This window comes from Salmo salar, chromosome ssa11 (genome assembly GCF_905237065.1).
Source record: "Salmo salar chromosome ssa11, Ssal_v3.1, whole genome shotgun sequence".
NCBI classification, from domain to species: Eukaryota; Metazoa; Chordata; class Actinopteri; order Salmoniformes; family Salmonidae; genus Salmo; species Salmo salar.
Window position 1 is genome coordinate 39,915,731 of NC_059452.1, and position 21,937 is coordinate 39,937,667.

General features: G+C 43.1%; 1 protein-coding gene across 3 annotated transcripts in view; it reads right to left on the reverse strand.

Annotated features, from left to right (window-relative positions):
• Positions 1–21,484, reverse strand: part of LOC106562775 (GRAM domain-containing protein 2A) — a 35,106-nt gene extending 13,622 nt beyond the window's left edge. The window contains exons 1-4 of one of the 3 annotated variants that reach the window (XM_045689543.1): positions 21,129–21,484; positions 14,193–14,306; positions 1,620–1,671; positions 175–247 (exon numbers count right to left, since the gene is read on the reverse strand). In XM_045689543.1, coding sequence (XP_045545499.1) covers positions 175–247; positions 1,620–1,671; positions 14,193–14,306; positions 21,129–21,244 — 355 coding nt within the window. In that variant the 5' untranslated portion in view covers positions 21,245–21,484. The remainder of the gene's footprint in view (positions 1–174; positions 248–1,619; positions 1,672–14,192; positions 14,307–21,128) is intronic. The other 2 variants (XM_045689545.1, XM_045689544.1) reach the window with 2 other exon arrangements.
• Positions 21,485–21,937: the final 453 nt, after the last annotated feature.

A 21,937-nucleotide genomic window follows, 5' to 3' on the forward strand; every position in this document is an offset into this window, starting at 1 on the left:
GGTACATAAACACAGCATATGGAGCTAATAGGGCGATAGCCTGAAGTCAATGCACAGCATATAGACAGTGAGCTACAGACATGCTACAGTCACTAGCATGTTAACCTAAATAAACATACATCATACAGAGATACTACAACAGATGTTAGCATGTAGCATTGTTGTTGACAGTACCTTTCATTAGGATCTCGTCCTTCGGAACGCACTGGAAGAGTTTGTGGTACTGCGAGTTGTACTTGCTGACAGTCTGAGCAGAGGGACAGGGCAGAGTCATGAGCAGTTCCTTGGCTGGCCTCCCTCCCACCGGCACCGGCAAACCGGCAGCCGCACTCTCTCTCAGAGGACGAGAGCTCTGCTGCACCAGACTCAGCATGCTGGAGCCGCACACACAGCCGCACACACACACACACACACACACAGACGGCGTGGCGGACCCCACTGCAAGACACAGACTGTCCTCCAACTAGTCAGATGTCAACCGGTGTCCTTTGTGCAGGTTTGAGGGGGCAGTTCTCCGTTAGACAGACACACACACACACCACTCCGGTCCGACACAGTGTGCACCTCAGACCATCACTGAGCCCTTTCTCTTTTTCTCTCACCCTTCAACACTGGTCTGAAACCCGACCACACACACTCTCATACACTGCCCTTCTCAGCCACAGACACCGACACCCTGAGTCCTCCCTTCCTGCCTCTCTCTTGCTGTTTCAACACGACAGTGCACAGTGACTCCCCCCTATGCTCACACCATGCCAGCCCAACCCATGCTGCCGCCTCCTTACCCTCCTATCCTTGTCTTGATAACAGCCTGCTGCCCACAGGCACCACCCCCTCCATCCTCTCTCACCAAGCACATGAGACAGTCAGAACTGTCACCCCTGTTAATATCTGCAGCCAGCTGGTGTGACTGTGGGGCTCAGCAGCTCTACTTAATATTCCCCTTTGGGAGACATGGAGATAATAATCGCAGCTACGGTACAGTTCCTTTAATCTGGCATGATGGCCTGCTGATCTCGCCAAAAGAGAGTGTGTTTGAGTTAATGGATGACCTCCTCACCTATTGAATAACCGTTGAGTTCTGAGCCTGAAGAATACAATCAAATCACCGGTACTACATCTTAATGGCTGGAGATAATCAGTTGTTGGGGCTGGATTAGCGAGGTGGGATGTTTAATAGAGTCTCAAGGCTACTATCAAACCTTGATCTGTCTAAGTCTATAGACAGATCTAATACATGTTTGTATTTCAGGATCGCAATGCCTCGTTTAAATTGTAGCTTAGCCTTGGCCACCCTCGATACTAGGAAACTCTTCAAAGGACCACTCCTAAAAGCAAGCAATGACTGGGTTCACTGTCACACAGGTCTTAAAATCAGTCAGTGCATATTAATTGTGCATAAAAAGGTCAAATGAACGTTATTCCAGAATGTGCAGTACATATGAGAGGTAAGGGTCAACCAATATAAAGTGTAGAATTTAACTCTGATAGGAAATAGACAATTGGCTTGGCCTGCATCCAACTTGGCTGTAATTGGCTTATCTTTGTTAGGCAAGATGCAAAATCAATAAGGTACAGACATGATCTATAATACATTAGAAAGGAAACCTGCTACTCACCGAACCCCTGTAGCATTTCTTCACATCTTCATATGATAGGTCGTCAATCAACCTGTGAAGGAAATTAAGAAGGAAATGGTGTGAAAAGAAGACATCTTCTAGTGTTTTAATATATCAGGCCAGTGACTGTTTGTTTAGAGACATAGACTCAACTAAACACTATCGTGAATATCATGGTGATGTAGCTTTTCCACTGGTCCACAGGGCTTATATTGATCTCATTAACACCTATTGGATCATTTGTTTGATCTTAATCTTGTTGGAGAATAGTGAGACATTTCAACTATAATCTGATCCAACTGTAATCTGTGAACTCTGACCTCAGCATCAAATCAAACAGTAGTAGTGTATATTTGTCTGCTGTTTATGACAGTAATGTCGGCATGGTTCAGGGTCGGCTACCAGACAAACATGTGCAGGACTGTAGAGAAGGGAAGCAGACGTGACAGCAGACAAATGGTATCTCACTCAATCAAACAGAAACAAACACTACGCGACCACACAAACACGACCATACATAAAGGGAGGTGAATGTGCTTTAATAAAACTGGGCTGACTAGTTACATTATGGAAACTCAGTGCCCCCCACACACACACACTCTTTCGTACATCTGACTGGCAAGCATGAGTACAAGCACAAACATGTGTGCAAGCAAGCAAACACACACACATTGCAAATACAACCCATATTTATGTTGATTTATTTTCCCTTTTGTACTTTAACTATTCACACATAATATGGCATTTGAAATGTCTTTATTGTTTAGGAACTTTTGGGAGTGTAATGTTTACTGTTCATTTTTATTGTTTATTTTACTTTTGTTTATTATCTACTTCACTTGCGTTGGCAATGTTTACATTTGTTTCCCATGCCAATAAAGCCCTTAAATTGAAAGAGAGCGCGAGAGAGAGCGAGACGTCAGCATGCTTCAGTTCCGCTATCCAAACCAAACGAGTGTTCCCGCGAGGCTTCGGCTACTGGCTTCGGCTTGCATCAAGAAAAAATGTGGTGTGCCTGAACAGCCAAGAAAACCCTTACCGAAGTCCAAAACGAACAAAAACGTCATCAAATGTTGTCATAATATATGCACAAACTCTTCTGAGCTGTTTCTGCTGGGAAGCATGCGGACGCCTTTATAAAGAAAGAGAGGGGCTCCCAGAAAGGTTGATCACATTGTTATCTTAGGGGACATTTAGCTAGTTAGCAGGCTACTAATATAGATCTTGTTCTATCAAACCTCTGAGGTAGAAACAGCCCTGAGACTGGTGTATTCATACCAATGATGTATATAAACCCTGGATTGTTGATGCTATGCATAGACGTGTTAGCTGACAACGTCACGAAAAGGATGTGCACGCTTCAATGGGGCAGAAGTCTGTGTTGTTGCAATTCTGGATGTGCAGATAGCTAGCAACAATAAGAAGAAGCTGCCATGAGGGGAATCGTAGGTGGCTCATTTCAGCTAGTTTTATTCTGTTCTTGATAACATGTCTTGTTTTGAGGTGTTTTGACTGATGTCACGTCTATGCTAATATGGCTAAGATTCGCTAGCTAACCAACAACTAACAATATGTGTGAGACAAGTGCTCATAGTGCAAATGTATGAATGTTATCAATAAACATTGGAGACAATATATAGTTTACATGTTGTCAACAGTCTAAGGCGTGTATATATAAATCATTGATTCATACACACCAATATATACCAATACACCAACAACTGCCCATGAGACATCACGGTACTCTCAACTCTGACCTACTTTAACAAACTACCTGTTATTATGTGAATACAAACATACAACAAGCTAAACAAAATTCATGGAAAACCCTCAAATCAAATCGGCGTGCTGGTTTATACAGTAGCTATACTGCAAAATGTTGAATGAGCAAGGCTTTTCATCCATCCATCCACCCTCAGTGTAGAAATAAAGTGTGTGTCTATATCTGCTGGTTCATTCTGCTGGTTCATTCTAGTTGATTCTGCTGGTTCATTCTAGTTGATTCTGCTGGTTCATTCTAGTTGATTCTGCTGGTTCATTCTAGTTGATTCATTCTAGTTGATTCTGCTGGTTCATTCTAGTTGATTCTGCTGCTTCATTCTAGTTGATTCTGCTGGTTCATTCTGCTGGTTGATTCTGCTGGTTGATTCTAGTCCATTCTGCTGGTTGATTCTAGTCCATTCTGCTGGTTGATTCTAGTCGATTCTGCTGGTTCATTCTAGTTGATTCTGCTGGTTCATTCTGCTGGTTCATTCTAGTTGATTCTGCTGGTTCATTCTAGTTGATTCTGCTGGTTCATTCTAGTTGATTCTGCTGGTTCATTCTAGTTGATTCTGCTGGTTCATTCTAGTTGATTCTGCTGGTTCATTCTAGTTGATTCTGCTGGTTCATTCTAGTTGATTCTGCTGGTTGATTCTGCTGGTTCATTCTAGTTGATTCTGCTGGTTCATTCTAGTTGATTCTGCTGGTTCATTCTAGTTGATTCTGCTGGTTCATTCTGCTGGTTCATTCTAGTTGATTCTGCTGGTTCATTCTAGTTGAGCAGCAGGGAGAGTTGAGAGGTGTTAAGACATCCTGTGGGGTTTGTGAGGAGAGAAAATAGATCCTGCTTGCAGCTGAGCACCATGGCTGTGAGAGGAAAGGGGCCGCATGTCCCCGGGGCTAGTGAGACCATCGCCTACTGCAAGCTGAAATCAGTAGGCAGTCTGTTGCACAAGTACTGTAGTACAATGAGGTTGAGTTTGAGTATGGATGTGCACAATCCTGGTCAACTGGGCTGCATTGTTGACCGGTTTTGTCTTTAGGATCAGTTTTTGATTTGATCCAACGGAGAGATTTTCTAGTCAGTTGCTGACTTTAAATAACATGATCTAGTGAGAGACAAATAAAATAACAGATAAAGGTCTCACCCTCTTTTTCTCTCTCTCTCTCACTGGTAAGGTTGTTTGAGGAAAAGGCAATGTTTTCATTCTATAAGCATCTGCAGTAAACGGGGGATCTTAGCAACCCTGTGGAGGATAGCTGGGGGTTTTAATTTCTCCTCTTGGGACAGAGCTCTGCCTCACTCATATCATCCTCTAGTCAACAGAGAATGCCTGTATTTATCTTCCATGGATAACATTTAGCAAGGCTATATCTATTCTTTATTACAATGTTGTAATTTATTTATTTTTATTTTACCTTTATTTAACCAGGTAGGCAAGTTGAGAACAAGTTCTCATTTACAATTGCGACCTGGCCAAGATAAAGCGAAGCAGTTCGACACATATAACAACAGAGTTACACATGGAGTAAACAAACATATAGTCAATAATACAGTAGAAAAATAAGTCTATATACAATGTGAGCAAATGAGGTGAGATAAGGGAGGTAAAGGCAAAAAAGGCCATGGTGGCAAAGTAAATACAATATTGCAAGTAAAACACTGGAATAGTAGATTTGCAGTGGAAGAAAGTGCAAAGTAGAAATATAAATAATGTTGTGCAAAGGCGCAAAATAAATAAATACAGTAGGGGAAGAGGTAGTTGTTTGGGCTAAATTATAGATGGGCTATGTAACAGGTGCAGTAATCTGTGAGCTGCTCTGACAGCTGGTGCTTAAAGCTAGTGAGGGAGATAAGTGTTTCCAGTTTTAGAGGTTTTTGTAGTTCGTTCCAGTCATTGGCAGCGGAGAACTGGAAGGAGAGGTGGCCGAAGGAGGAATTGGCTCTGGGGGAGACCAGAGAGATATACCTGCTGGAGCGCGTGCTACAGGTGGGTGCTCCTATGGTGACCAGCGAGCTAAGATAAGGGGGAACTTTACCTAGCAGGGTCTTGTAGATGACCTGGAGCCAGTGGGTTTGGCAACGAGTATGAAGCGAGGGCCAGCCAACGAGAGCGTACAGGTCGCAGTGGTGGGTAGTATATGGGGCTTTGGTGACAAAACGGATGGCACTGTGATAGACAACATCCAATTTACTGAATAGGGTATTGGAGGCTATTTTGTAAATGACATCGCCGAAGTCAAAGATCGGTAGGATGGTCAGTTTTACGAGGGTATGTTTGGCAGCATGAGTGAAAGATGCTTTGTTTTGAAATAGGAAGCCAATTCTAGATTTAACTTTGGATTGGAGATGTTTGATGTGAGTCTGGAAGGAGAGTTTACAGTCTGAACAGACACCTAGGTAATTGTAGTTGTCCACATATTCTAAGTCAGAACCGTCCAGAGTAGTGATGCTGGACGGGCGGGCAGGTGCAGGCAGCGATCGGTAGAAGAGCATACATTTCGTTTTACTAGTATTTAAGAGCAGTTGGAGGCAATGATTGAGGTAATGATTGAATGTTTATAAAAAGGTTCTAAAATGTTTATGGGCACCAATGAAATTATTAAGACATGACAATAAACATGGGCATGGGAGTTCTGCTGAATTGATTTCCTCAACATTTCAGTTTTGGTGGGGACAATCCAGAACGGCTTATTATCCTGTAATATTGTCAGTATCGACAAAGACAATATGCTCGCTCCACTCCTCTAGATATTTATTGTCATCAACAGGTGCTAAGAGTAGTGGCAACACCTTTATTACTTTGAACAACAAGCTGATATCTATAGTGGGTAGGCACCATATTAGAGAGGTGGGTGAGTTGTTGGCTACAGTTTGTCCCTCTGCCTGCCTGTTGGAGGCTTGCTATAAATAACAGATGGTCTGGTTCCCAGGTGGAGGAAAGCATGGTTATTGAAAAACACAGGCACTGTGCTCTGTTTCTCTCGATCCATCTCCGTCTCCCTGCAGTAAACTACTGGAATACACCCTCTATCCTGTTATTTTCATCCATCTCCCTCTCCCTGCAGTAACCTACTGGAATACACCCTCTCTGCTGTTCTTTTCATCCATCTCCCTCTCCCTGCAGTAACCTAATGGAATACACCCTCTATCCTGTTCTTTTCATCCATCTCCCTCTCCCTGCAGTAACCTACTGGAATACACCCTCTCTGCTGTTCTTTTCACCCATCTCCCTCTCCCTGCAGTAAACTACTGGAATACACCCTCTCTGCTGTTCTTTTCATCCATCTCCCTCTCCCTGCAGTAAACTACTGGAATACACCCTCTCTGCTGTTCTTTTCATCCATCTCCCTCTCCCTGCAGTAAACTACTGGAATACACCCTCTCTGCTGTTCTTTTCATCCATCTCCCTCTCCCTGCAGTAACCTACTGGAATACACCCTCTCTGCTGTTCTTTTCATCCATCTCCCTCTCCCTGCAGTAACCTACTGGAATACACCCTCCTGTTCTTTTCATCCATCTCCCTCTCCCTGCAGTAACCTACTGGAATACACCCTCTCTGCTGTTCTTTTCATCTATCTCCCTCTCCCTGCAGTAACCTACTGGAATACACCCTCCTGTTCTTTTCATCCATCTCCCTCTCCCTGCAGTAACCTACTGGAATACACCCTCTCTGCTGTTCTTTTCATCCATCTCCCTCTCCCTGCAGTAACCTACTGGAATACACCCTCCTGTTCTTTTCATCCATCTCCCTGCAGTAAACTACTGGAATACACCCTCTCTGCTGTTCTTTTCATCCATCTCCCTCTCCCTGCAGTAACCTACTGGAATACACCCTCTCTCCTGTTCTTTTCATCCATCTCCCTCTCCCTGCAGTAACCTACTGGAATACACCCTCTCTCCTGTTCTTTTCATCTATCTCCCTCTCCCTGCAGTAACCTACTGGAATACACCCTCTCTGCTGTTCTTTTCATCTATCTCCCTCTCCCTGCAGTAACCTACTGGAATACACCCTCCTGTTCTTTTCATCCATCTCCCTGCAGTAAACTACTGGAATACACCCTCTCTGCTGTTCTTTTCATCCATCTCCCTGCAGTAACCTACTGGAATACACCCTCTCTCCTGTTCTTTTCATCTATCTCCCTCTCCCTGCAGTAAACTACTGGAATACACCCTCTCTGCTGTTCTTTTCATCCATCTCCCTCTCCCTGCAGTAACCTACTGGAATACACCCTCCTGTTCTTTTCATCCATCCTCTCCCTGCAGTAAACTACTGGAATACACCCTCTCTGCTGTTCTTTTCATCCATTTCTCCCTGCAGTAACCTACTGGAATACACCCTCTCTGCTGTTCTTTTCATCCATCTCCCTCTACCTGCAGTAAACTACTGGAATACACCCTCTCTGCTGTTCTTTTCATCCATCTCCCTCTCCCTGCAGTAAACTACTGGAATACACCCTCTCTGCTCTTCTTTTCATCCATCTCCCTCTCCCTGCAGTAACCTACTGGAATACACCCTCTCTGCTGTTCTTTTCATCCATCTCCCTCTCCCTGCAGTAAACTACTGGAATACACCCTCTCTGCTGTTCTTTTCATCCATCTCCCTCTCCCTGCAGTAACCTACTGGAATACACCCTCTCTGCTGTTCTTTTCATCCATCTCCCTCTCCCTGCAGTAACCTACTGGAATACACCCTCTCTGCTGTTCTTTTCATCCATCTCCCTCTCCCTGCAGTAACCTACTGGAATACACCCTCTCTGCTGTTCCTTTCATCCATCTCCCTCTCCCTGCAGTAACCTACTGGAATACACCCTCTCTGCTGTTCTTTTCATCCATCTCCCTCTACCTGCAGTAAACTACTGGAATACACCCTCTCTGCTGTTCTTTTCATCCATCTCCCTCTCCCTGCAGTAACCTACTGGAATACACCCTCTCTGCTGTTATTTTCATCCATCTCCCTCTCCCTGCAGTAACCTACTGGAATACACCCTCTCTGCTGTTATTTTCATCCATCTCCCTCTCCCTGCAGTAACCTACTGGAATACACCCTCTCTCCTGTTCTTTTCATCCATCTCCCTCTCCCTGCAGTAAACTACTGGAATACACCCTCTCTGCTGTTCTTTTCATCCATCTCCCTCTCCCTGCAGTAACCTACTGGAATACACCCTATCTGCTGTCCTTTTCATCCATCTACCTCTCCCTGCAGTAACCTACTGGAATACACCCTCTCTGCTGTTCCTTTCATCCGTCTCCCTCTCCCTGCAGTAACCTACTGGAATACACCCTTTAGATATTTGAAGACATAAAGATACCAAGACTAATCTGAATAACAATATTCAAGTCCAGCAGAGTCCAACAGTTCAAAATCTATCAAACATATATTTCCTTTGTCTTACCTGAACCTTAGTCATCAGGCTTGAAAACAAAACAGGACATTGATTTATGCAGGAACATTGTTTATCTTCCTGTGAGAAGTGGAACGTGTAACCAGGGCTGCAGTGTGTGTATGTGTGTCTCAAAGTGTCCTTGGCTGCGGCGCTGAATAGCAAAGCTAATTACAAGCCTGAGGAATGATACATTAGAAAGGGAATACCTCCCTCAGGCAGACAAAGACAGATTCACAGTCAATAATTCAGCTGAAGAAAAGAGAAAATGAGACAAAGAGCACAGAGGTCAAAGGTGAGAGGTCAATGCCATGACCTACCTCTGTGTCGTTTTGGTATTTACTTGAACTAATCACCTTTCCATTTGTAATTTGGCTGAACTATCCCCTTTAGGACAGAAACCTAGCGTCTGCATTCATCTAAAACCATAGGAAAGGGGAAGCAACATGGTGGACACTGGGCAGCCATTTGCTTTCCCTTCTCTGTCTTTCACATCAATTCATGAAGGAAACAAAATAAGGAAAATAAATCCACTGTAGACCAACGAGACACACCCATGAAAATAAATCCACTGTAGACCAATGAGACGCACCCATGAAAATAAATACACTGTAGACCAATGAGACGCACCCATGAAAATAAATCCACTGTAGACCAATGAGACGCACCCATGAAAATAAATCCACTGTAGACCAATGAGACGCACCCATGAAAATAAATCCACTGTAGACCAATGAGACGCACCCATGAAAATAAATCCACTGTAGACCAATGAGACGCACCCAAGACAATAAATCCACTGTAGACCAATGAGACGCACCCATGAAAATAAATCCACTGTAGACCAATGGGACACACCCATGAACAACACAGTTCAGAGTTCCCACCCACTAGTCAATGACAGAGAGAACACACCACAGTCACAACACACAGCGGTAGCCTACCCTGCCAAATCCCATCCCAGGACAGCTTCACCAGGATTAGAATGCCCCTCCTGCCTTAGATCCTGGTTATATAAGCCCCAGCAGCTCCACAGTTAGGGCATTCTATTTCCTATATAGTGCACTCCTTTTGACCAGAGTCCCATGGCAATATAGGGAATAGGTTGTGGCATTTTGGACTCAGCCTAGAGAACGACCTGTCAACGCCACGTGGAGTCAGGTGACACCAGATGGTCACACCAGGTGACGTGGAGTCAGGTGACACCACCGTGACGTGGAAATAGTCTATACAGAGGACCTGTCTGTCTGTGTTAATAGTCTATACAGAGGACCTGTCTGTCTGTGTTAATAGTCTATACAGAGGACCTGTCTGTCTGTCTGTCTGTGTTAATAGTCTATACAGAGGACCCGTCTGCTTGTGTTAATAGTCTATACAGAGGACCTGTCTGTCTGTGTTAATAGTCTATACAGAGGACCTGTCTGTCTTAATAGTCTATACAGAGGACCCGTCTGCTTGTGTTAATAGTCTATACAGAGGACCTGTCTGTCTGTGTTAATAGTCTATACAGAGGACCTGTCTGTCTTAATAGTCTATACAGAGGACCCGTCTGCTTGTGTTAATAGTCTATACAGAGGACCCGTCTGTCTGTGTTAATAGTCTATACAGAGGACCTGTCTGTCTGTCTGTGTTAATAGTCTATACAGAGGACCTGTCTGTCTGTCTGTCTGTGTTAGTCTATACAGAGGACCTGTCTGTCTGTGTTAATAGTCTATACAGAGGACCTGTCTGTCTGTCTGTGTGAAATAGTCTATACTGAGGACCTGTCTGTCTGTCTGTGTGAAATAGTCTATACAGAGTACCTGTCTGTCTGTCTGTCTGAAATAGTCTATACAGAGGACCTGTCTGTCTGTCTGTCTGTCTATGTTAATAGTCTATACAGAGGACCCGTCTGTCTGTCTGTGTTAATAGTCTATACAGAGGACCTGTCTGTCTGTCTGTCTGTCTGTGTTAATAGTCTATACAGAGGACCTGTCTGTCTGTCTGTGTTAGTCTATACAGAGGACCTGTCTGTCTGTGTTAATAGTCTATACAGAGGACCTGTCTGTCTGTCTGTGTGAAATAGTCTATACAGAGGACCTGTCTGTCTGTCTGAAATAGTCTATACAGAGGACCTGTCTGTCTGTCTGAAATAGTCTATACAGAGGACCTGTCTGTCTGTCTGAAATAGTCTATACAGAGGACCTGTCTGTCTGTCTGTCTGTGTTAATAGTCTATACAGAGGACCCGTCTGTCTGTCTGTCTGTCTGTGTTAATAGTCTATACAGAGGACCTGTCTGTCTGTCTGTCTGTCTGTGTTAATAGTCTATACAGAGGACCTGTCTGTCTGTCTGTCTGTCTGTGTGAAATAGTCTATACAGAGGACCTGTCTGTCTGTCTGTGTGAAATAGTCTATACAGAGGACCTGTCTGTCTGTCTGTGTGAAATAGTCTATACAGAGGACCTGTCTGTCTGTCTGTGTTAAATAGTCTATACAGAGGACCTGTCTGTCTGTCTGTCTGTCTGTGTTAATAGTCTATACAGAGGACCTGTCTGTCTGTCTGTGTTAATAGTCTATACAGAGGACCTGTCTGTCTGTCTGTGTTAATAGTCTATACAGAGGACCTGTCTGTCTGTGTTAATAGTCTATACAGAGGACCCGTCTGTCTGTGTTAATAGTCTATACAGAGGACCCGTCTGTCTGTCTGTGTTAACAGTCTATACAGAGGACCTGTCTGTCTGTCTGTGTGAAATAGTCTATACAGAGGACCTGTCTGTCTGTCTGTCTGTGTGAAATAGTCTATACAGAGGACCTGTCTGTCTGTCTGTGTGAAATAGTCTATACAGAGGACCTGTCTGTCTGTGTGAAATAGTCTATACAGAGGACCTGTCTGTCTGTCTGTCTGTGTGAAATAGTCTATACAGAGGACCTGTCTGTCTGTCTGTGTTAATAGTCTATACAGAGGACCTGTCTGTCTGTCTGTGTTAATAGTCTATACAGAGGACCTGTCTGTCTGTCTGTGTTAATAGTCTATACAGAGGACCTGTCTGTCTGTCTGTGTTAATAGTCTATACAGAGGACCTGTCTGTCTGTCTGTGTTAATAGTCTATACAGAGGACCTGTCTGTCTGTCTGTCTGTCTGTGTTAATAGTCTATACAGAGGACCTGTCTGTCTGTCTGTCTGTGTTAATAGTCTATACAGAGGACCTGTCTGTCTGTCTGTGTTAATAGTCTATACAGAGGACCTGTCTGTCGGTCTGTGTTAATAGTCTATACAGAGGACCTGTCTGTCTGTCTGTGTTAATAGTCTATACAGAGGACCTGTCTGTCTGTCTGTGTTAATAGTCTATACAGAGGACCTGTCTGTCTGTGTTAATAGTCTATACAGAGGACCTGTCTGTCTGTCTGTCTGTCTGTGTTAATAGTCTATACAGAGGACCTGTCTGTCTGTCTGTCTGTGTTAATAGTCTATACAGAGGACCTGTCTGTCTGTCTGTGTTAATAGTCTATACAGAGGACCTGTCTGTCTCTGTTAATAGTCTATACAGAGGACCTGTCTGTCTGTGTTAATAGTATATACAGAGGACCTGTCTGTCTGTGTTAATAGTATATACAGAGGACCTGTCTGTCTGTGTTAATAGTCTATACAGAGGACCTGTCTTGTCTGTGTTAATAGTCTATACAGAGGACATGTCTGTCTGTCTGTGTTAATAGTCTATACAGAGGACATGTCTGTCTGTCTATCTGTCTGTGTTAATAGTCTATACAGAGGACCTGTCTGTCTGTCTGTGTGAAATAGTCTATACAGAGGACCTGTCTGTCTGTCTGTGTGAAATAGTCTATACAGAGGACCTGTCTGTCTGTCTGTGTTAAATAGTCTATACAGAGGACCTGTCTGTCTGTCTGTGTTAATAGTCTATACAGAGGACCTGTCTGTCTGTCTGTCTGTCTGTGTTAATAGTCTATACAGAGGACCTGTCTGTCTGTCTGTGTTAATAGTCTATACAGAGGACCTGTCTGTCTGTCTGTGTTAGTCTATACAGAGGACCTGTCTGTCTGTGTTAATAGTCTATACAGAGGACCCGTCTGTCTGTCTGTGTTAACAGTCTATACAGAGGACCTGTCTGTCTGTCTGTGTGAAATAGTCTATACAGAGGACCTGTCTGTCTGTCTGTCTGTGTGAAATAGTCTATACAGAGGACCTGTCTGTCTGTCTGTGTGAAATAGTCTATACAGAGGACCTGTCTGTCTGTGTGAAATAGTCTATACAGAGGACCTGTCTGTCTGTCTGTCTGTCTGTGTGAAATAGTCTATACAGAGGACCTGTCTGTCTGTCTGTGTTAATAGTCTATACAGAGGACCTGTCTGTCTGTCTGTGTTAATAGTCTATACAGAGGACCTGTCTGTCTGTCTGTGTTAATAGTCTATACAGAGGACCTGTCTGTCTGTGTTAATAGTCTATACAGAGGACCTGTCTGTCTGTCTGTGTTAATAGTCTATACAGAGGACCTGTCTGTCTGTCTGTCTGTCTGTGTTAATAGTCTATACAGAGGACCTGTCTGTCTGTCTGTCTGTGTTAATAGTCTATACAGAGGACCTGTCTGTCTGTCTGTGTTAATAGTCTATACAGAGGACCTGTCTGTCGGTCTGTGTTAATAGTCTATACAGAGGACCTGTCTGTCTGTCTGTGTTAATAGTCTATACAGAGGACCTGTCTGTCTGTCTGTGTTAATAGTCTATACAGAGGACCTGTCTGTCTGTGTTAATAGTCTATACAGAGGACCTGTCTGTCTGTCTGTCTGTCTGTGTTAATAGTCTATACAGAGGACCTGTCTGTCTGTCTGTCTGTGTTAATAGTCTATACAGAGGACCTGTCTGTCTGTGTTAATAGTATATACAGAGGACCTGTCTGTCTGTGTTAATAGTATATACAGAGGACCTGTCTGTCTGTGTTAATAGTCTATACAGAGGACCTGTCTTGTCTGTGTTAATAGTCTATACAGAGGACATGTCTGTCTGTCTGTGTTAATAGTCTATACAGAGGACATGTCTGTCTGTCTATCTGTCTGTGTTAATAGTCTATACAGAGGACCTGTCTGTCTGTCTATCTGTCTGTGTTAATAGTCTATACAGAGGACCTGTCTTGTCTGTGTTAATAGTCTATACAGAGGACCTGTCTGTCTGTGTTAATAGTCTATACAGAGGACCTGTCTGTCTGTGTTAATAGTCTATACAGAGGACCTGTTGCTGTGGACATGAGGCAGAACACTCATAATAATGTGTAAAAATCAAACAAGATGAGAGTTGAACTAATCAGCCAAATTCTCTTTCTAGTTGTATTTAAATTCAGCCACCAACCAGTTCATCGACGTCCAAGGGACAAAGATACTTTTAAAAAGTGTGTGTGTGTGTGTGTGTGTGTGTGTGTGTGTATACATGTTACCTACCTGAATTGTGGATGGCCTCCTTGAGTATCCTGGTGTTTTGAGGTCTCCAGGTCCTGTGTTGAGATGAGGACTCCCTCTTCATTCTGCTCCTGGTGTTCTGTCATGGTGTTGGGCCTGAACACACAGACCACACAGTGTTGAGCTGTCATCAGTGACCCACAGGCTCAAAGCATGTGTCATGTATTCTAACACAGCTCATATCCATGTGTGGACACACCCATTCATGCAAATTCTACATCAATATACAAGCAAATATACACAGGTTAATGAAGCTGTGCACTGGGCCTGGGTGACTTTCTCATGCACACTGTTGAGCAACCACTTGTGCTCCTCAAACACACGTGCACACCATTCCACTAATTCACACACACGTACACTGGATGATACGGTGACCGTTTTGGGAGAAAGACTGTAGTTACCACATCCTCTGTATAGTCACAGGTGTGACTGACTGATAATAGCTTTGTGTTCTCTAGAAAACCCCTGACTCAGTCTGGCCATTTATCACATGCTGAGTTTCCTGCTTATTATCTCTGATTTTTCTGGTTCATTCCATCTGAACCAATGACTTCTCTGTACGAAAAAGCCTCTTCCTGTTGCTTAAGGTCCTAGTTCAATGGTTCCCACAGAAATCCCCCACCCTGTCCATAACCAATGAACTGTAGCTAGCCAGTCAAAGTAGATGAGGCTGGTGAACAATAGCTTCTTGGTTGCTGTATTCAACTATTCCAGCTGCAAACAGGTGTCTATGGTAAATTAAAAGTAATGGAACAGAAGCAAACTTTTTTAGAATGAAATGCAGATGGGAGAAAACTAAAGCAATTAATCATAGCTCCACATTGGGGAATATGAGAGGGTTCATCTTAAACCCCTCTTTACCTAAAGACATATTTAATCCTCCTAAAACCTTCACTGGCCGAGAGGGAGAAACTTCAGGGCTGGGTATCATCATTTCAAGAAAATGTCACCAAATTCTACGGCCCGTTGGCGTGGACATTGTTTACCCATAATACCCTATTAAACCCCTCCATTCCCCGAACAGTCAGAAGACCAAGGGACATTTTGTCACGTCTTTGTGTGACTCGTTGTTTTCAATTGGACAAACAGAAAGTCGTCAGGACAGCAGAACTGGAGGCCCTAAGTTGTGCACACTTGGTCTGATTTAACAGTGGGGCAGAGTGGTGGGGTGAGCCGTTTCCTTAATTTGCTGAGAGCAGACTTTTCTGTGGACCAAGTCTCTGTGTTCTGTGAATGCAGCACCAACACAACCTGAAAATGTTGTTTCAAGAGACGGTAGCCAACACATCACAAGCTATGGACGTTCTTGTCAATGTCAACTTTGGTTATAACAGAATGACCAGAAACAACATGAGAATGGCACCAAGTTATGCAAACAAAAAATGGTTTGGGTGGTTGAGACACCAAGCAATGATGATCTGAGATGTTAACTAGTTTGGAATACTTACAAGAAAACGATCTGTGGAATACAAATCAAAACCTCTTGGCTCCTTGTACTGAGTACTCTCACTCTGACTTGGCTTATAACAGTGACAAAGGCCACACCATTGTCCATATATGAATGTTAAATGTGAGCCTTCATCCCTCTCCTTCTCCTCCTCCTTGTCCTCCTGCTGATTAGGGCACATCTACAGAGCCATCACAAGACGTCCTCCAATCGAATTAACTCTAATCTAGTTAAGCTAGCTGCAGTTTCTAGGACCTCTACTGTTAAAGGTGCATCACACCATTTCTCCTTCACCTCCCTGTCTCGTGGTCTTCTCTAGAGTGACGGGGAAAACAAAAAGGTCTGCGTCACGGACACAATCTAACGGAGGCTATAGGCTGTCAAGGTCAATGACGTTCCAGGTAGAAGTTGCAATGAGCCAAAACAATACAACAACCTCTATATACAGTTATCATGATATCTAATTACACAATACAGTATAATGATACATACTGTACAGATCATGTCATCTTTCATTGATGATGAAGCCATTCATATCATCCATCTTCTGTTAATTGTGACCAATATACCCCGTAAGCAATCAGTGGTAGCCTATACCTCAAAGTCTCACACTCTCTCTGTGTTCCCTCACACCCGGAGAGGCTATGATGCGCTGCTCCCTCTTGATCACAGATAGTGTCTGGTGGTGTCACTTTACTATAGGGTCAGACAGGGCTGAGAGAGGCAGGCCTCAACAAGGATCATTATCAATCTCAGCTATCTTATTCCAGAACAGCTAACGCTTACAAGAGTCAGCAATGGCAGGACAAATTGAAGTCTAAGCCAAACCATGGGGAATAAATGATCCATAAGAGCATGTATTAAAAAGAAGACAGAATGTGATCAACCATTTCTCCTCTCTCATGGTTCACCACAGCTGTGCAAACCAAAGGGCTCTTCAAGCTGAACGCCTGCAGTCAGGTGGCCTATTAATTACAGTTGTGCTCAGTCAAGCTAAGGGAGGAAGTGGAGTTGGATTTAATAGGGGCCCAAGTACTTTAGCTACTACCTGCATCTGAAAAAGGCATGCTTTGCATAATTGGCTGCAGCTGGGTTTTGTCATATTGTGGTCCTGATATAGCCTAATCCCTAATATATCTGTAGCCTCCATTATTATTAGTTATGAAGGCTAGTCCATATTTGTACCTGTAGCCTACATATGGACTAAAATCAGGCAAATTGTGATGCAGGTAGTTGTCTATGAAACCATAACACAAAGGAGGACTTTGTCCTGTGAGATACTGTATCTACACTGCTTCACTACAAGCAGACACTGTAGAGTATATAGGCATCCTGGACCGGTTCTCTGGACCTGTTCTCTCCCCACAAGATAAATAAGATGACAATATGAGTGGAGGTTGGTCAATATCCTGTTTGTGAGTTTAACAGTTACTCTACAGAATCATAGACAGGATGTACTTGTATTGCAAGGCCAGATAATTTGCAACATGTTTTGTTTGACACATTGCTTGCATTTATACTGTAGCCTACATGTTTTCGTGGTCTATGTTGATGTGTCTTGAACAATTCGTCACCACACATAAAGTTACCTAACAGGAAATAAAAGTAATTTGAGTTTCAAAGGAGCTACATTGAGGGCTCCTTTCAAGCAAACGTGAGTGTGTAGAGCAGGGGCGGAAATCCCGGGGGGGACACGACCCCCCCATCCTGGGAAAAATATGATTTGTCCCCCCCAATATATCACTGAAACATAACTATGTAATTTAAATAATATTAATAATACGCAATGAAAGCAATTGTGCTGATTATAGACACTTAATAGCGCGTTTTTAAGTTTCAAAAGATTGCGACCCACCCTTTGCCTCACAATGGTTTGATCCACTGCCAGTTCCTTAGTTGGCAAGGTAATAGAGGGGTCGTATCCACTGTCTGAAAGGCACTCAATGAACGTAACTGATGTGAGGTTAATCCAGTCAATCGCGCACACACACTAGCTGATTATGCAGAGCTAGCGTGCAAATATTAACTATTAAGCTAGCTAGTACCTATTCCATTTATGTGGCCTCGTCAAATATGGAATCTTCGCTATCGTCAATTTATTCCAAGATCAGCATGCAGATGATGTAAGTTAGTGCTTCAAAGTCCCTGTGATAAGGTTAGCGATAAACTGGAGTCCAAACTGAACAGAACTACACTCTTCTACCATATTCGTTGCAAAAGCTAAATTGTCGCAAGGGAACTTTTATTTATTTATTTTATTTCACCTTTATTTAACCCGGGTAGAAAAGATTATAGCAAACACCACTGAAACGGAATTGGTGCTCGCTAGCTTTGCAAATTCAGCTATTGTTGGAAGCCAGCCAATATGAAACAAACTATTAAAATTACAAAAGGTTGCAGCATATGTTGTGTAAATGGTGAACTCATACAGCTGTCAACTCTTGTCATTTTAATCCGTTTCACATTTGCTAGCTACCTTTTAGATCGAAGCCCAAATAGAATGATAAAAGATAAGATGATAGAAGCCCATCTCCTACTGTAAATAACCTACACACTGTGTGTGTGTGTAGCCAGCCAGCCAGGTAGAAAAATGGCAGAAAAATAAAAGACGGACATCAGAGTATTTTTCAGTACACCAAAACGCAAAGTAAGAACCCTAGTAGCCTAATATCTCAAAGACTAGTTGATAAAATGTTCATAAGAAAGAAATGAAATTCTAATGGAAATGTTTCACAATGATGTCATTAGGCAGAGCAGGCAACAGATGGCACACAGACAGCAGAGTTGGGGACAGATATGCAGGGACAGACTGGCAGAGACAGGGAGTCTCAGGTAAGTTTGTTGAGTCTTTGTTTGGCAACATTATGAAAAGTTCTCAACTTTTTTCACTTGTAAAATAAGAACATAATTGGAAAATGCCATGGATACCCCCACTCTCAACTTTAACAAATCTTAGTTCAGTCACCAGTTTAAGGCAATGGTATTGCTGTTGTGATTAGTTGTGTAGTTTTGGGTACCGGTAGTTAGGAGTATGGCAAACACCTTATTTCTTTGGTTCCTCAATATACATTTACCATATTACAATGTAGGCTATGTGTTACAGCACTACTTTTGGTGTCCCCCTCAGGAATTGCTCTTGAGAAAATTTCATGTAATTGTCCCATCCAAAGTTGATATCAGATTTTCGCCCCTGGTGTAGAGGGTGACATCACTTGCGCCCCTTCAAAAGGCTCTGATTAGGTAGGCTACTGTCTACAGTAAACACGCGTAGACCAGCCGTCACTGACGCTTACATAGATTTAAAGCCACATAGGCTAAGATTTCCACAACTAATTAGATATAACCCCTTGGTTTTTGAAGAATATGACTCAAATACGCAAATGGCATTAGTATGACTGTCTACCCTTATTTTAACCAAAAAACGTATTGTAAAAAAAGTTGCATATGTTTACAGTTTTGTTGATTCTCGGTCAACAAATGTGAGCTTCAAATAATTTTCAGAAACAAATATAGTGTAGGAATGTCACTCATTGAGCACTAAACATAGAAAGTATAGAGGCTAAAATGTGATAAATAAATCTGACCATTTTTATACAGTTATAAGCCTGTAGGCTGTGATAAAGTAAACACAAGGTATACAATCATTTGAGGTTATTGGCAGGACGGCCCCAATTGATTTACAAACTAGGCCAATAACCTGCTTATATAGCCTGCCCTACTTCATACATCTGAGGTACTTACATTAGGGCCTAGATTCATTATTAACAACTTATGCTTTTGACAACTGTCAATAAAAAATAGACGACCAACTCCAGAGATGAGACAGACTAAACTCACGCAATCTTTGCCTTTACGAATAACCTTCCGCAACGTACCGCTGCACAGGTAGGCTAGTCGTCTTATTTTATTCAGCCAAAGTAACGGTCATGTCCTCCACAACGTTGAATTGGTACCAGCCACAGCTTCACATGTCGCAAAGGAGCTATAGCGAAATGTCCATGGGAAAAAAAGACATGAATTGCGAAAAAGGACACAATTTGAAGCAAAGAGACATGCGGCGAGACAGTAAACACTTGCCGCGTGTCAACTTGTAGCGCAGGGAATCCGTGAGGTTGGTTGAGAATACGACACCGCTGTGTCATTCACGGCTTGGTAAAACTTTGATCTACGGATTTAAAATAACCTAATCGTGCGATTACGCTCGCTTGTACTGACCGTAATGATACAACCGAATGCAAATTAAATCTATATATTTCTTATATTCCAAGGCAGAACGTAACTGCACCTTTTAACCTTACTGAGAGTGGTGTAAGCAAATCACATTAGGCCTACCACAGTAGCCTTTTCAAGTAAGATGTTTATAATTGTTATATGAAGTTGATTTAGACTTTATATGGTAATACAACTGATAAATCCATGTCTGAGTTCAATAAATTATACGTCAATAAAATACCATATAATTTTCCTGAGTAGGCCTAAGGCCCCCCAAATATAGCTGTATTTGGTCTGTTACAGTCCAAAAGTTATTTTGAATAACACTGCATATTGGTGTTATTTAGCTTGTGCAGGGAGGACACTGTGCAAAGATCTGTGGTGCTGAAAATCCTGCTACTAGCGAGAACGCCATACCATCACCACCACGACTTTCTTTTACTCTCCATCATGCTAGTATTATTTCCTGCACCGCACCAGTTTTATATTGTTACTGTATTCCTTCTATTCAATGTACCCCCACCAGCGCTTATAGGCTAACTGACTACCAGAACACATGAGTCTCTGATATCCTTTGACCTTTCTGTTGCCACTCTGAGGATACACACTCAACCCCTTGAGCTCTATTAATCATGGAACAACGTAGAGGACAGACACGGTTTACACTGTGAATACACAACACCTGCCTGTGTGCTGTGAGCATACTAATACATGTAGAGAAGAGGCTAGCATAGACCTTATTTACTAGTAGTATACATTTACATTTAAGTCATTTAGCAGACGCTCTTATCCAGAGCGACTTACAAATTGGTGCATTCACCTTATAATATCCAGTGGAACAACCACTTTACAATAGTGCATCTAAATCTTTTAAGGGGGGGTTAGAAGGATTACTTTATCCTATCCCAGGTATTCCTGAAGGTGGATGTTCCACAGCTCTCAGGTTCAGGGGAAAAGTCACATCAAGTAAATAGAAGTTGCATCTCAGTTCAAGGAAGTCATTACACAAACCTCCACACTAGGAGAAATCCCACCGCAGTTCCTTATGCTTGGACTGTACAGGACACTTTCTTCAACCCAAAATATGGCTACTACTGGACTAGACAGCAAGTTCCAATGGAGAATCTTCGTCAAGAGTGCATTTTAGACCAGGAATGATCTTAATCTGGGTCTGAGAAACCAACCTAAGTATTTCCTCACCAAAGAAAGTGAACAGGTAACAGGGCTGACTGACAGTGCAGGTAACAGGGCTGACTGACCTGGCTGGTATCTTCTGGTTGCAGGGACCATGGGGTCGGTGGTGGTGGTGGTGTCGGCCTGTGGCCTCGTCGCCTGGCAGGGCCTCAGGGCTGGCTGCGTAGATAGTGCATCCCATTAACCCCTGCGCTGTCAGCCACCGCACCCTTGTCGTCGCAGAGCAAGAGGAGCCTCCGCTGCGTACTACCGTGCCGTACCGCGTCCCCACGTCGTCCCTGCCAGTGAGTCTCTACCCTGCTCCCAGGCGCCTGCTGTAAAAGCCATTGCCTCAGCACATCTCCACCCTCTCTCCTCTAGCTAACCCCACTCACCCACCTCCCCCCGGACCTTACACTCTCCCTCCCCCACTGGGAACACAGGGGATAATCAGATTTCACATTTACACTGAACAAAATCATCCTTGCATAATCTCTTCCCCGCTGTGGCAGCAGAACCATCACGTTGTTGTATGCGGAGCACCCTGGATGGGGAGAAGGGACTTGGGGTGTATTTAGGACAATATCCTAACTGTTGGCTGGGCTGGTTCAGCAGCCATTAAGACAAACTACACATTTGAAAGGTTTTCCAAAAGGTGCATTGAAGTATGGATGAAGTGGTGATCGATGATGAAAATGTTCTCAAATGTTATGTTCTTTGTACTAAGCCTCAAATTTCACTTTGAGGTAAGTTTATGTAAATTGCCTGTTTAGGTCAATGGAGGCTTATGTTACCGGTGTGTATTATGAAATTCTATATAGACAATTTGCATAATACCCCATTTCTCATAATTATTAGGGAAGACCACCCTCTAGTGGTTATTTGAGCTCATTGC